Source organism: Triturus cristatus, chromosome 3_1 (genome assembly GCF_964204655.1).
Source record: "Triturus cristatus chromosome 3_1, aTriCri1.1, whole genome shotgun sequence".
In the NCBI taxonomy this organism is placed as follows: Eukaryota; Metazoa; Chordata; class Amphibia; order Caudata; family Salamandridae; genus Triturus; species Triturus cristatus.
This window is the reverse complement of record NC_140583.1, coordinates 130944984-130959116: the sequence shown is the minus strand read 5'-3', so window position 1 is coordinate 130959116 and position 14133 is coordinate 130944984. Positions and strand designations below refer to the sequence as shown.

Here is a 14133-nt window from a genome sequence, read left to right as displayed (position 1 = left end):
GGATAGGTTCTTGAAATCTTTTCTAGAGAAGAGTGTTATGTTTCATATAGGTACCACAATATAGGCTCAGGTAGCAACTTAACCTTTCACCTATATTCTCCCCTACCATTACACTACATAATGGTTAAAGGAGAAAAGGACTTCCATGCTGACACAAGACGCTGAGTTTCCTGCATACAAACACTCCAGCTCGCAGTGGTCTGACATTCCTTGCGGGGTGTCCATCTCAAGACCAAGACAGGGTCCCACAGTCTCTCACTTCTGGTAATGGGGTTGACTTTATTCTAGAGGGATTCTTGGCTTTTACACCTACCTACATACATGCTAGGTACACTTGGGTACATCTACTTGCGGTCGCATCATGGGAGTACGCATTCTACTGTTATGTATTTTTTATACTTGCCTTTATTCATTGTTTTAGCACAATGGTATAAATCTACCATCCTTTTGCTCTGTTAGTGCTTATAATCATTTATATCTGTTACTGTCTAGTGGTTGTTTCAGCACACCTATTTGACACTAGAATGACGCTTGTTCAATAAGTGCTTATTGAAAAACGTCGAAGTGAGCACGAGTGACTGAGCCAAAAGTAAAACCCTGTTTCCACGATCCTGAGGAATCGGGGTTGTCGTGTTCGATGGTTGCCAAGAACTATTCTGTCCTTGGTTAGAAGGGTTTCTAATGGCTAGCATACCCGGGAGGGGTTTCTAGAATCAGTCTGACACCAATCCTACAGCGTAAGTTGTCTAAACGCGCAGATCCTATATGGGTTTATAGGAACTACATGACAAGAGAGGTGGGATACATTCTCGGAGAGCAGCAACCAGTCTCTGAGTAACCACAGAAAAATATTTTATTTGACAACAGAAATAGCTTGTAAAGAACTGATAGAGAAACTGTACGTTTATAGCAGTCGTGTGATACCATTAAAGAACTGTTTCTTACCTAGTAGCATAGTATGTTATACAGATATATAGTCTTGAAGTGAGTGTAAGAAAGTGAATTATTAATTTGGGTGGATACAAGGCCACCTCAAGTAATAGTCACTAACATGTTCGGCCCAGTCAAGTTTCAGTAATTTAAACCGGAGCGCAATCCTTGGTATTCTTGGCACAAAATGAGACAAACCAAATGACACCACAGCAACATATTTGGGAAACCAGAGGTATGAATTTTAATACTTTTTAGGTTTAAAGTGCCAAGAAAAAGTAAATCCCCAATGACAGACTATGGTCGTAGTTAACCAGGACCTAAGTACAATTTCTGGATGGTGCTCTGCTCAGCTACACTAAGCAGATTCATCCCAGTCTGAGATGTTGTCTTTGCACTTGGTCTCTGAAATGGATGTTGACTGTTTCCATGAGACTGGATACCTTCTTGCCAAGGGCCCGCTGAAACAGGTTTGCTGATGCCTAGAGGCTTCCAGTGAAAGAACCCGGTGTCTCCAACCGAGCACGGTCGTACCTTGGCTGGATCGGCTTGAGTGTAATCCCACAGTCTTGCACAGAGATTGTACGTGTAATCCAGTTAGACACAGGCAAGAGTCCCAGGGCCTCTGGGACAGCACTTGGGGATCAAGACTCACTTCTGCAGCGGGGTCCAGTCCAGATCCAGTTGCAACTGGTCGGGTGAACACTTCTGGTAAAAGGACTCTTGCAGTTGGTGCGTCCCTGTACCCACGTCGGAGGTCTGCCAGCTGAAACTTGGAGTTCACTTATTTGTCCTAGGTACAAGTGGGAGCAGGTCAAGCCCTTGAGGTCTCCTTACAAGACTCAAACAGGAGGTGCAGTTCTCCATCTGTTCTTCATTAAATACATAAAAACAACCACATTCTGACTTGGTCATGGTTATTAATAGTCTGTTGTTACTGTTTGTTTTCACAGCAACACGCCATATGTTGACCCTCATTCCGTACACTCTTTCCATACTGGGAGCTGTAGTCCTCTAATCTCTAAGGGCACAGGTCATTCTTTTTGTGCCATTTGGTAATTCTTTTAACCACACTGCTAATGCTGAGTTGGAACATTTTTAATTTCTTGAGGTTCTATTCATAGAGTCCATGTTATTAAGGTTTGATATCACTAAATCTACTTTATAGTTTGCCAATTTTTCTGGTGCATCATTGGTATTAACTTTTACTGTCGTGGTAATTGTTTACGCATTTGACCACCTGTTTTTTTTTCTTATTGTGAACTTCACATGTCAGCACCTGAGTCATTTTACGTAAATTCTGGTGAAATGGACCGAGTGCACTAATCGCCAATGCTCACCTTTTTAAAAGAAGATCTGCATATGCACAGCCAGGGCAATTTGCAAGGGGTTTGTTACACATGGACATGTGAGCACATGCATGCGTTTGCAGGCTGCCTGTGTGAGATTGCTGTCATGTGCTGTAGAATGTCTGCACACAGATAGCCTGTTGCAAAAGGGGCCTATCTAGGACTGATGCTGACCTAGGGTAGGCCTTCTAATATGAGTGGGCATTTATAGTCTAGGTCTGTAGTGCTTACTGAAAGTATTTGGTGCTTAACTGAATTACACATTGCATGTAAAATCTGCACCAAAGTACAGTTTTACTCCACTTATGCATACAGGGTCCATTGAGGTATCCATCTTAGAGAAAACATTTATCCAGAGTGTAGACTCAGTCACTTTTGTCAAATCTACACTCTTATAACACTTTTATAATGTTCATATTTTTCTGGGCCAGACCTAATCGGATTTCATGCCTTTGCCACTCTACTGGGCCAGGATAATTCCTCTGCTGTTCAGCAGGAGGATCATAAGACTCTTCACAAAAACTCATTAACAGTGCTTTACCCAGTTCCTGGGCAAGGCTGGGGTGGGCAGGAAATCTGCATCTGCTAATTAACCGATCACACTACACCTGTCCTGGGAAAACCCAAGCTTACAGAAACAAAGGAGAAAGTCCATAGACAAACACAAGAGGCCTCGCCATTAAAATGTTGGTGGGTGGGATTCAGGCATTTGTCTCGGTTTCAAGCACAGCTGAGGTTCCCAAGAGAGGTCTTTCCATTGAGCACTTAAAGTCCCCATGTTGAAATGACCTAAAATTCTGTGCTAGAGGGCTGGGCCAGGGCTGGATCGATGATATGGCACCATATACATGGGGCCCCCCTCCTCGAGCTCTCTTGGCCCTGGGGACCAAACCAACGCAGGGAACACATTCCCAGTGAACCCAATCTCCCTTAGGCAGGAAAGAAGAAAAACCACTTAGCTATGATGTCTTAGTTGTGATATCTCCCACTCTGTACCTGTGTCATGGTGGAACGGGGAGGCACAGCCCTGCAGCAGTCAGCCCTCTAGGACAATGGCGGGGGAATGAGCATGTTGGCTACTGTACCAGCATTTGATAATGTCAGCTGGGCTGGAAGTGAGTCAAGCAACCCAGCGTGAGCTTCATGTGTGCCCCATAGCCCCAACAAAGCAGGCATATGGGTGCTCCTGGTGGGACCTGGGCATCCACGATAAGATAAGAGTGTGGCAAGACCTCATCCATAAAAAAAAAAAAGGAAACTGCCTCGAAAGAGTGTAGATGCCATTCATATGAAATTAATTTCTGAGGCAATGGAGCGGCCTTTAAGTCCCTGTGATGGGCACTAAAATTTGAATTACTTTTGTATGTGGTGCTCCGGAGTGTTGTGGGCGTTGCAGGCAGTACAGCAGCTCTTCAGGAGAACTTATAAACGTAACTCCAAATCTACCAATGGAATGAATCCCTGATCCCGGTAGAGGCTTTGCATGTTAATCTAGCACTTCTGACGTTGGAGCCTTTTCTTCTAGTCTTTGGTGAGCTGGAACCCCTGTTGGCTGACACTATGGCTACAGTTGCAGCAAGTTAAAAAGTAAAAATGACTCTGGGACACGTATTGGTCACTGTAATTATTTAATAGCAATGGTAATAAGTTTTATATTTCAATGAATACTTTGAATGTTTGGACTATCCTTTGAGGAAAAGGGCTTTTTGCAGGTTTCCCCTTACTTTTGAACTCCATTTGGACTAGTAGCTGCTAGTTTGTTATCTCGGAGTGCACTGAGGCCTTCTATCCAGAGCTCAGTACCCTACATTGACATAAGCACACTTATAAGCCCCTAGTAGATGGTCGCAAGGATATCCAAGACATGTAAGACAGTGTGTCCACCCAGGGCTTCAGCACTGATTGTACCATCCTGTGTGTGACAAAGAACAAAATGGCTCCCAGTTTGCCACTGCAATATGGAAGAGCAGTTTTAAAACTACTAGTTCGACTTTGCCATGTAAGCCAATGGCAGAGCCCCCTCTTCCCTTCACAGTATATGCAAGTCTCCCCTTAGAGAGGCCCATGGAACCCTGTGGCAGGGAGCTGTATATTATTGAATTGAACATATGCTTTTAATATGCTATAACAACAAAACATCCAAATTGTCATTTTTTGCAATGGAAAATCTAGTAGTGTAATTTGCTAACGCAGAGTTACTGGCTGACCTCTGTCTGGTTAACTTTTAAATAGGGCTAACACAATGGTTGCTTGAAGGTATCAAATTACTTGTGCCATTAAACCCGACTTGATGTCCAAGTCAAATTTAATGTCCATTTTAAGGACACTCTGAAGCTGTTTGTCCAGACAGTCTTCTGCCCTCCTGGAGAGTAGTGTGAATGTCTACCAGGCTCAGGAACACTAGAAGCCTGCTACAGGGAGAGGAAGAGACTCTCTGTTGGCCCAGAAGGCACTCTTCAAAGTTGAAGCTGCCTTTAGTTGGCAAATGGCGATCACACTCCTAAAAGGCTTCCTCTTTGTTCAGGTAGACAGGCTGGCAGTGGGAACAGAAAGAGGAGGCCAGTGTTTAAACCAATTTTCTCATGGGCGTGTAGCCCACCGGTAGCTATATCTCTAGGGTGGGCTGCAAAACTCTTAACATCCAAGGAAGGGTTTAGACATCTTGGGAGTGAACAGAATAGTGCACTCTGGGATTATTAGATTCCCCACCTAGCCTGAAGTCTATACAGGGCAGGAGGGTTCATGGTAGCCCATTGGCTAGTGACCCCATCATCCCACCTAGTGCACTTTCCGGCACCCTGAACCTCGGATCATGACAGAACTGGAGAAAGGGCCAAAAAAGGACAGTCCTGCTGGCCCCTGGACCTGGCAAAAGCGGCTGCACTGTCTGCTGGACTGCACATGCTGCACCTTGAGCTAGCAATGAGAGGACTGTATCTGTTGCCCCTTGCTCATGCAAAAGTCACTCCCGGGCCCCAGACCAAAGAAGTTACTCAAAGGGTCAGTCGGCTGAGCCCCTAGGACCTGTACCGGGGCTGTCAAAGCTAAAGTAGCTCATTTTGACAAATCAGTAGCCACTTTTTCAAACCGCCACTGGCAACCCAAGCAACCAATTCGCAGCAGCCAAAAGTTGCACACAAGTCTGCTTGATGTAGGAGTGTAGTCTTGAGCCTAGATTAGTTTCCAAAGAGGGACACCAGCCTTCACCACAGGACACGCTGTGTACAGAGATCAGTAGCCCAGCTTTAGCTGGCCTTCTACTGGCTCAAAGATTTCAGGTGACATAGACTCTGTTAGCTAAAGTCATCCCACCTTCACCAAAAAATAACCATAATGACACCTATCGACCACACAGCACCCAGAGCATCTTTCGGCATCCTGCACCACCAGCATCAGGACCACCCCGTTGAAGTCTATAGCAGTCTTGACATACAATGTGAAACTGGACTTGAGTCTGCCTTGCCAATGCTTGTTTGCGCTTTGGACTAAATTGTTGAGATTTATGTTTTACTTGAGAATCTGTATCTCCGATACTCTCCTGTGGATTTTGCTCATCTTGGTGTCCAAAACTCATAAAAATATAATCAAATTTTTATAAATTGGTGTCTGATTTCTTTCTTGTGTGATTTTATTATTTCAATGTCTGGTGCTTCTAAATGCTTAAAGCTAGTTCCTTTTTGTCTAAGCTTTGCTGCTCGAACCCACAGCTACCCAAGTTTGAGCAAAAAGTTTTACAAAACAGCCTGACTGGACCCAAGACAGTTTTGCAAGTATATTACACGCTAAAGTTGCATAACCATACCATATAATACACCACAATCCTCCAATATCCCCATTGATTTTAGTAGTGGTGCAATGGTGAATTATAAAAATTTTCTATTTTTATTGACCAGACGACACCTGACGAAGGCAGCAGTTTGCCTTATTGATAATAACCCACACTTATACTATGTTATTGCATCTAGTATATATGGGGGTTTTGTCGTTATAGAGTTCGGGTATCCACTAGGGCTGTAACGTGTTATAATGGGGTCACTAAAAGTATCTCTATCTACCTGATTGTGTATATTTTGAATTAATGCATAGTATTTAGTAGTGTGTGAATAATTAAAGTTCCTTTCCTTTTTATAAGATAAAGCAGTGACTGGGCAAAGATGGAATGAGTGTTGTTCCGTACCAATGAGCTTGTACACCGCCTCCACTGAGAGGGCCCAGGACTGCTTTACTTTGCTACTCTGAGAGTCAAGTGCTTCATTGGGATACTTGGTTCCCAATAAAGAAAAAGTTGCAGAATTATTACTTGTGAAGGACTGCTCTCCCAAACTAATGACCCAATTTCTTACAAGATCCATTCTAAAAAGGTGATGTCATTATTATTTTATAAATCCCACTGACCTTTACAATGGTTTATTGTTAATTCTTTCTCCTTTTGTTTTAAGGATACGCACTGAGATGTTTCAACTGCGGCTCTTTGAGCGATAAAGTATGTATAGCCAATGCAACATGCCCACAGACAGACGATGCCTGCCTCCTGGTTAAAGCTGGTATGTAACCTTAATCAAGATTAAGAGGTCTGTGATAAATTATCAGGCTAGGTGCTTCCATTCTGGATAATGAAACAAAAGCCTGATATACTTCTAAATTATAAGGAATCTATGGGGAAAAAACACAGCGATACAGCACATGGTGGCTTACGTTTAGTATTTTTTTAAAAAGGACTATACCCCATTCAGTGCATGCTGAATTGGGAAAATAATGTGCTATAGCAAGTACAGCTTTTGTTGCTTACAGATTCTTTTGTACTGTTATTAAGTGATCTGAGTAGGATTCAGAAAAACTGTGAATTTTCAAACTGATTTCAAGGTTGAAAATCCAGCAATATGGTGTGTTGCATTGCCTACTTGCTGTGTGGATGTTATTGAGTTTAGTGAATTGAGTGGTTGGTATATTCATTAGAAAATATTTGTGGTCCCTAGGGGAAGTTTTATTTTTCAACTATTTGCTGAAGAGAAAGCTTGCCAAAGTGAAACATGCCAAATACATATTTGGCGACCTGCATAAGCATTAAATCACCTGTTTGTAATTGATTAGTCATGATATATAGTCTCTGTTTGGCAACTTTCTGAAAGACATGTACGGTCCAGCTTTCAGTCAATCGAAGAAAAAAAGGGCTCTGCAAAGTCAGAAGTGTGTTATGCAAGTGACAAGTAACATAAGATCATTAAGAGCCAAGAACCCACCTTCATGCTTTGCCAAAAATTGGAGCTAGGCCCTTATTGAGCACCAACCTTCTATGTAAGTCGATGGGTAAAGAACAAAAGGTTTTGTATTCTTTCTAGTGGTTGCGACCATTCATTCGGTATAAGTGTGGGCCTTCAAAGCCCTTTTCCTGCTCTCAAGGGCTATCAACACACTCGGCCCAAATTCATGTTCTTTCTCTCCATGCACTAGTTGTCAATGGCTACTGACAGCCTAGTCCACCTTCTTTCTGTGTTCTGGGAGAGTGGGAGCATCTATGTCCAGCATCTGCTGCTGATGGCTACCACATTTCACTCCCACATTCCTGCATAAATGCACCAATTGTTCACATCCACTTCATTGTCATGCCATTTTCTCGTGGTCATTTCCTTGTGGACTACAGTTTCATTCTAGAACCTCTTATTGTTGGTCATAGCATAGCCAGTTATTCAGTGAAAAACAATAAGTAATTAGCCTGGCAGTTCAGGCTGAACTGTGCCCATGAAAAGCAGGGTCAAGATTGATTTGCATATGGCTGCGTCCAAATTCGGGTGTCATGGTGAGCAAAAAACGATTTAGGCTCCGCTCTGACTGGGGGTGAGTGTTTAACATTATTCAGCATTCCATTCATCAATTGCTCTTTTTAGGTCTCACCTAGCGTTGCAGCGCGAATGCGCTGCCATCGCTTTGCGAGGCATGCAGTATATACTGTAGTGTGGAAGCCCCGCCTACTCTCTGCCCATTGGCTTTTGCCTTAAATGCTGCCTTCCCTCCTCATTCATCATTTTTATCCTTCCACGGCTATTGGCCCCTTTACTCCTAACACTTTTTTCTTCCCTGTCTCCCCACCCCACCGCCCCCTCTGTCTGTGACTTCTCACCCTCCCCCAACTCCCGTTCGTGTTTTCTTGCCTGCCGGCACTTCCGTTTTCATCTTTATTATTGCCACCTTGAAATATTCCAGTTCAAGATGCGTGCTGTACAAAAACTTCTCGTGTTTAATGAACTAGATTCTAATGTTACTCTAAATATAATAAGACTCTAGGCAACATTCGTGGTATGCATGGCAACTGACGCCTCTTAGTTCACAAATGGCATTGTTGTCAGGCGGGAGGAGCGGCAGTGTTTTAACTCCTGCTTAAAATCAGCACTTTTAATAATTTCTTCACAATTCAGTGCTATAATCTTGTGTACTGAGGTGATGCGCTAAAGAAATGCACTTTTTTAAATTCTGAAGCGACATTAGCGCACATTTACATCATGTTTATTGTATGATTAACATGCCGATCTTTTTCACGGCTCGCACACTGGCTTGTATACTCTTAGCTTGTCTCCGGCTGGCTCTACCGGCTAATTAATATATTGGCTCGCGCACCTCTAACAAAGAGAGATGAATGGATACATGACGGTGAGCACGGTATATGGTAGAGAAATACTCTGGTGCAGACAAACAGACAAAGTCAGTCTCCATTGCCTCACGTCAGAATCATCACTTTCAATAACCTGGAAATCTGCCGGCAACTCCCGCATGCCCCAACCTCATCCCCCTCACCTATTCTTAGCAGAAGCAGCAGATGCTGAGCTGTGCCCTGCTGGTGCAGAGGAGCACGGCAGAGTCTGTAGAAGAGCTGGGATCCCTAGCCTCTCCGGGCGGGCACCTAAGCCTTCCAGGTGCCTTCACACTCAGGATAAATGATTACATTTTGTTCTGTGCTTTAGTCACCCCTCTGTGAGCACTGTCTGGTAGATGGAGCTCTGTGTTAATAAACCCATTCAGAGAGGTGTTTGTGTACAAACAAACAGCCACAATACCGTACGTTTTGAACGTGTAGGTAAATACCTGCTCATCGAGTACCTCATGGCTGATGATTCTATGGCGCTACCAAAATTTCATTTGGATACATTTGCTCAACTGTAAAACACTCCCTTCTATGGGTCATTTAACAACTTACGGTTTTGGGGTTAGGTAACCTACTTTGTTGCTGTGTAAAAGAGTAAATGCAAAAATTAATGCAATGAAACTAAGCAACCAGTACTGTCTAAAACACTGTGAAAACTGACACGCATTCTGGCATTTTGTTTAGTTAATGTCTATTTTCTCATAGATGCGAGTAAAGTACTCTTAATATCTTAATGAAATCTACACACTTTTAACTAATAGCACCGGGTGACCTTTGACAACTAGGCAATGAATACATTGTCGTGTACCCCTGAAGCCCCCCTACCCCCTTGGCAAACTTCATTGCCTCCCAGTGTTTCGGGGAGAACTAATACGCAGGAGAGTGAGTCAAATAGTCTAGAAAATGAAAGGGAAGCCGGGATTCAGATTCACATTCTCCGATCCTGATCACGTTGGTTAGTCTGTAAGTACTACTTTTATTAATGAGTTTCACATTAGTAAAGCACCACAGTGTGTATGTGTGGGTACACTTCACCGATGTGGTACATGCCAATCAATTGGTGACACAATCCACACTTTGCGTCTTTTTCAATATACATTTACGTTCTGCACCTGGTTTTGTCTTTTTAAAGCGAACAAAAATATTGCAGGTAAAGGCATTACTAGAATTGTTGTGAGTGTGTATAAAAACAATGCTTGTTATATAGCAAGGGAAAAAAATACCAAGGAGTGCGCAGTAAAAAAAAAAAAATTATTATTACAACAGAAACATCTGGGCAAAGTTCTTGATCAACATACACTCGGGTTTCTCACTATAGATACAAGGTCAGGCAGGCTTCCACAGAAGGAGGCCACATGCCCCCAGATGTTGGCAGGGTTGCAGACAAACAATGTAACACGTGTGAAGTAGATTCACATGCTCTGCATAACCCTGCCATCTATTGTTGGGCGCAGACGTTTGCAGACTGCGTTCCTTCTAAGTTGTTTTCGAGTTACAAGACCTGTTCTCCCTCCACAATGGACCTGGACGAAGTCTCTGCTTCTAATTGTTTTTTTCTGTCATCAGGTTTGGACGTTAGAGTGCCATCTCTGGGGTAGACCGTGTTTCTTTGTTGGGGACCCTCCGTGCCAGTCTTCAGGACTAATACCCCTCCAAAGGACTCCTCTTTGAGCTGTGTCAAAGACGTTTTTTTCTAGGATTCTTGTTTTATTTTGACAGTGACTCGGGTTATGACTTCTGCCTCAAGTTTAAAGGCAACCCTGTGCAGGTCCTAGCATGCTTGAGCACAGACCCCAGGATAAAGCCCTCATCCAGGACCCCCTTTTCATCTCCAGTGCCTGAGATTCAACCCCACAGGGTTCAAGGTCAAAAACTATCGGATTGAGGCAGAACCCCATTTCCAAGAGCATTGGACATGGAGCCCAGAGCCTAGCCTGAAAATGCACTGACCCTCCTATTCCACTCATGTGGCCTGCACCTCTGGACACCAAGCAAGCCCCACCATGGGGCATCACATAACACTACCCACTGTAACCACTGTGAACATGAGACCTAGAAAAACTTGTGTCGTAGCAAAAAATCTACCTCGAAGTTGATACTGAGACCTGCCCTCAGGATGGCTCCGAAAGAACCCTTGACTGAAGCGTTCTCCCTATTGTTTTCCCTGAGGGGCCTAATGTCAGGCAGAAAAAGATCTTTATCCATCCCTCCATGGGGAAGATCTTGACTAGCTTCCCTCACCTCTCTCAAGAGTAACCACACACTCCCCTGATCCTTAAAATGAGAAGACTCACTTTTGTACTACACCAGGGACAACGCAAATTATCCAGTATTAGGGTATCTTTCATAGATTCACATGCCTGAATCATTCCCTGTAATCGGGATGGGAGTCCCCGGTAAATAAACAAATTTACCGGGGACTCTATATGTCTCAGTAGACATATAGAGTAAGAGGCCCAAAAAAGCCTATCTTAGTAACATATCCACGTCCTTATGTAAAAAGGACCAAAGTTTTGCGATTAGCCAATCAGCTAGCACCACCCTCGAGAACCTTCCTGGAAGGAGCTCTAGACCCTCAGATTTTCTACTGCACGTCGTGCTAAGGGAGTCTCCACTGAGCTCTGCTCACTTCTACTGGATTTCCAGTGTTTCTTGCTTCAACATTTGTATTTTCTGTGAGGATTTCTTGATTCTTCATAGCTGACACCCCGAAGAAGGGTCTTTTCAGGTCTTGTGCTTCCTGTGGCAAAAAGAGGCTTCATGTGGACGACCAACATAAGGACTGTCTTTATCCTAGCCACTCTTCTAAGGATTGTAAGGTATGTCGTACCTTCTCCTCCAAGACCCTTAAAGACCGGGAAGGACGCCTCTTAATCTGGCTGCAGAGGCTTAAGGACAAGGATACTGTATTGTCCTCTGAGGAAAGTGAGGGCTCTTCCATCTCCTCTCAGTCCTCTCAGAAGAGACCAAGGGTGGCATCCGGGCCCTTCGTCGCAGCCACCTCAAAAGAAGCCGCACAAAAAGTCTTCAGAGGTCCCGGATAAGACTCTGCCAGGGACAGTTTCTCCTCAAGGAGTTCCACATGCCTTTACAAAGCCTACTTCCACCCCATCGACGACGACGACCTCGTCGACGGTGGCTTCATCGAAGAGGAGATCTCCATCTACGGCAGTCCATGTTACCTCGTCGACGACAACAGTGTCTACTTCTATCGCATCACATTCCTTGACTACATCGACGACAACTCCATCATCGTCGACGGCGGGTAAATCTGTCTTGTCGACGCTGAAAATTAAAGACATCGTCGTCAGCCAAGCTGCCATAGACACTGCGATCGCCGACGACATCATCGACGAAAGCTACCTCGTCGACGTCGACATCATCGTCGACGAGGACACCGTCGACGACAGCTCCGTCGATGAAGCCTTCATCGTCGACAACGTAGTCGACGAAACATTCATCATCGACGACGACACCGTCGACGGTGGCCTCGACGACGGCGTCACAACTTTCAATGATGCCGGTCCCCACTACATCGTCGACGACTCTACCGTCGACGGCTATGGACTCCGATGTACAAAGTACATATGTGCACCTCAAGATTACCAAACGTGCACTGATGCCGGCCCTGACTTCACCTAGTAGGGTCCAACTCTTGCCTCCGGCTCAACTTTTGGAGGAGGAAGACTCTCACGACGGAAGTATGTTCCGTACAGCGACAAGTCCGTCGCAGCTCCATGTAAAATATCAAGATAGCTCTGACTATGAGGATAACGGACAGGAATATCAGGATGTTGCACCTGAGGACTATACGCAACCTCCACCTTCCATGGTTTTTTACCTGCGTCTCTGGTCTCTGATCTCCAGTTCCTTATATCCGACTACAAGCAGCGGTTTCCAACGCAGGCTCCTTCTCCGATACCGGTTGTGCCTCAAACACCAAGGCCACGGCCGCCTCTATTGGTTTTACAGTCTGAGCCTATCATATCACCGCCTCGTCTCCCTACAGATGACGATTATGATGAGGAGCATGAGGAAGGAGAGCTTCTGGATGCCCAATCTCATCAGGATGAATGGGATGACAACGTTCTTCCCTGTCCTGCTTCTCCCGTTCCTACCACAGCCAACTCGCCTCCAGAGGACATTGGAGGCTTTCATAATATCGTAGAGAGAGCTGCCCAGCGCTTTCAAATACCTATGCCCTCGCACCAACAGGATTGTTTCCTCTACGATTTTAAAGAGCCTTTCAAAAAGTCGGTTCGCTCGATCCCTATGGTAGACTACATTTGGGAATAAGGCATAAAGATTATGCAGAACCCTTCCTCGGTCCCTCCAGTCTTGCCTCGGCTGGATAAGAGATATAAAGCGCCAGATACCGCTACAGCTTGCCTCACAGGCCATCCGAAACTGGACTCCATCATTACCCAAGCCGCGCAGAGAAAGTCAAAAAATCCATCTGCTTTGTTGACTGCTCCACCGGATAAAGAGGGTAGGCGACTGGATAACATTGGTAAGCGCTTTTCGTCTGTCGGCTTTGACAGTGTGTGCTTCCAACTCCTTAGCACTGTTGGGACGTTACAATCGGCAGATGTGGGCAGATATTGCGCCATACCTAGCGAACTTACCTGAAGAGTCGAAAGAGGAGGCAAAGAAGATCTTCTGGAGGGGAAGAGATCTGTCTCTGAAATAATAGATTGCGCAATGGATATTGCTTCAACAGGATTTCGCCAACTAGCGGGCGCAGCTGTGTTACGACGCCAGGGTTGGTTGAAAGCCACTTCCTTCAGGCCGGAAGTACAAACCAAGGTACTAGACATGCCATATGATGTCCAACTTCTCTTTGGCACGCATATTGATGAGGCATTACAAGGTATTAAGAAGGATACCGACACCGCTAGGGCTTTGGGTACCCTACAATTCCAGAACCCTTCTTTTCGAGGCTCAAGAGGGAGAGGTTCGACATCGACTCAAGGAGATTTCCAACACCAATCTGCCTTCCCTTACTCTCAGCAATACCGTTCGCAGTATCAGCAGCGTCAACAACCCTCCTCCTACACTAAATCTTCCTTTTGTGGCAAGGGAGGGAGACCGAAGGACGCCGCTCGCTGGCAAGGACTTTCAACTACCGCCGGTCTCCAACTCCTCTCTGCCCTCCAAAGTTGGAGGAAGAATTTCCCATTTTCTCAAATTTCACAAATTGGCAAAAAGTAGCTACGG

At 44.8% G+C, this 14133-nt stretch overlaps 1 protein-coding gene across 4 annotated transcripts in view; it reads left to right on the top strand.

The window, feature by feature from the left end:
- Positions 1-14133, top strand: part of LOC146859824 (CD59 glycoprotein-like) — a 224642-nt gene that overhangs the window by 199147 nt on the left and 11362 nt on the right. For all 4 annotated transcript variants that reach the window (XM_085643567.1, XM_085643568.1, XM_085643569.1 and 1 more), the window contains one exon: positions 6719-6823. In XM_085643567.1, coding sequence (XP_085499693.1) covers positions 6719-6823 — 105 coding nt within the window. The remainder of the gene's footprint in view (positions 1-6718; positions 6824-14133) is intronic.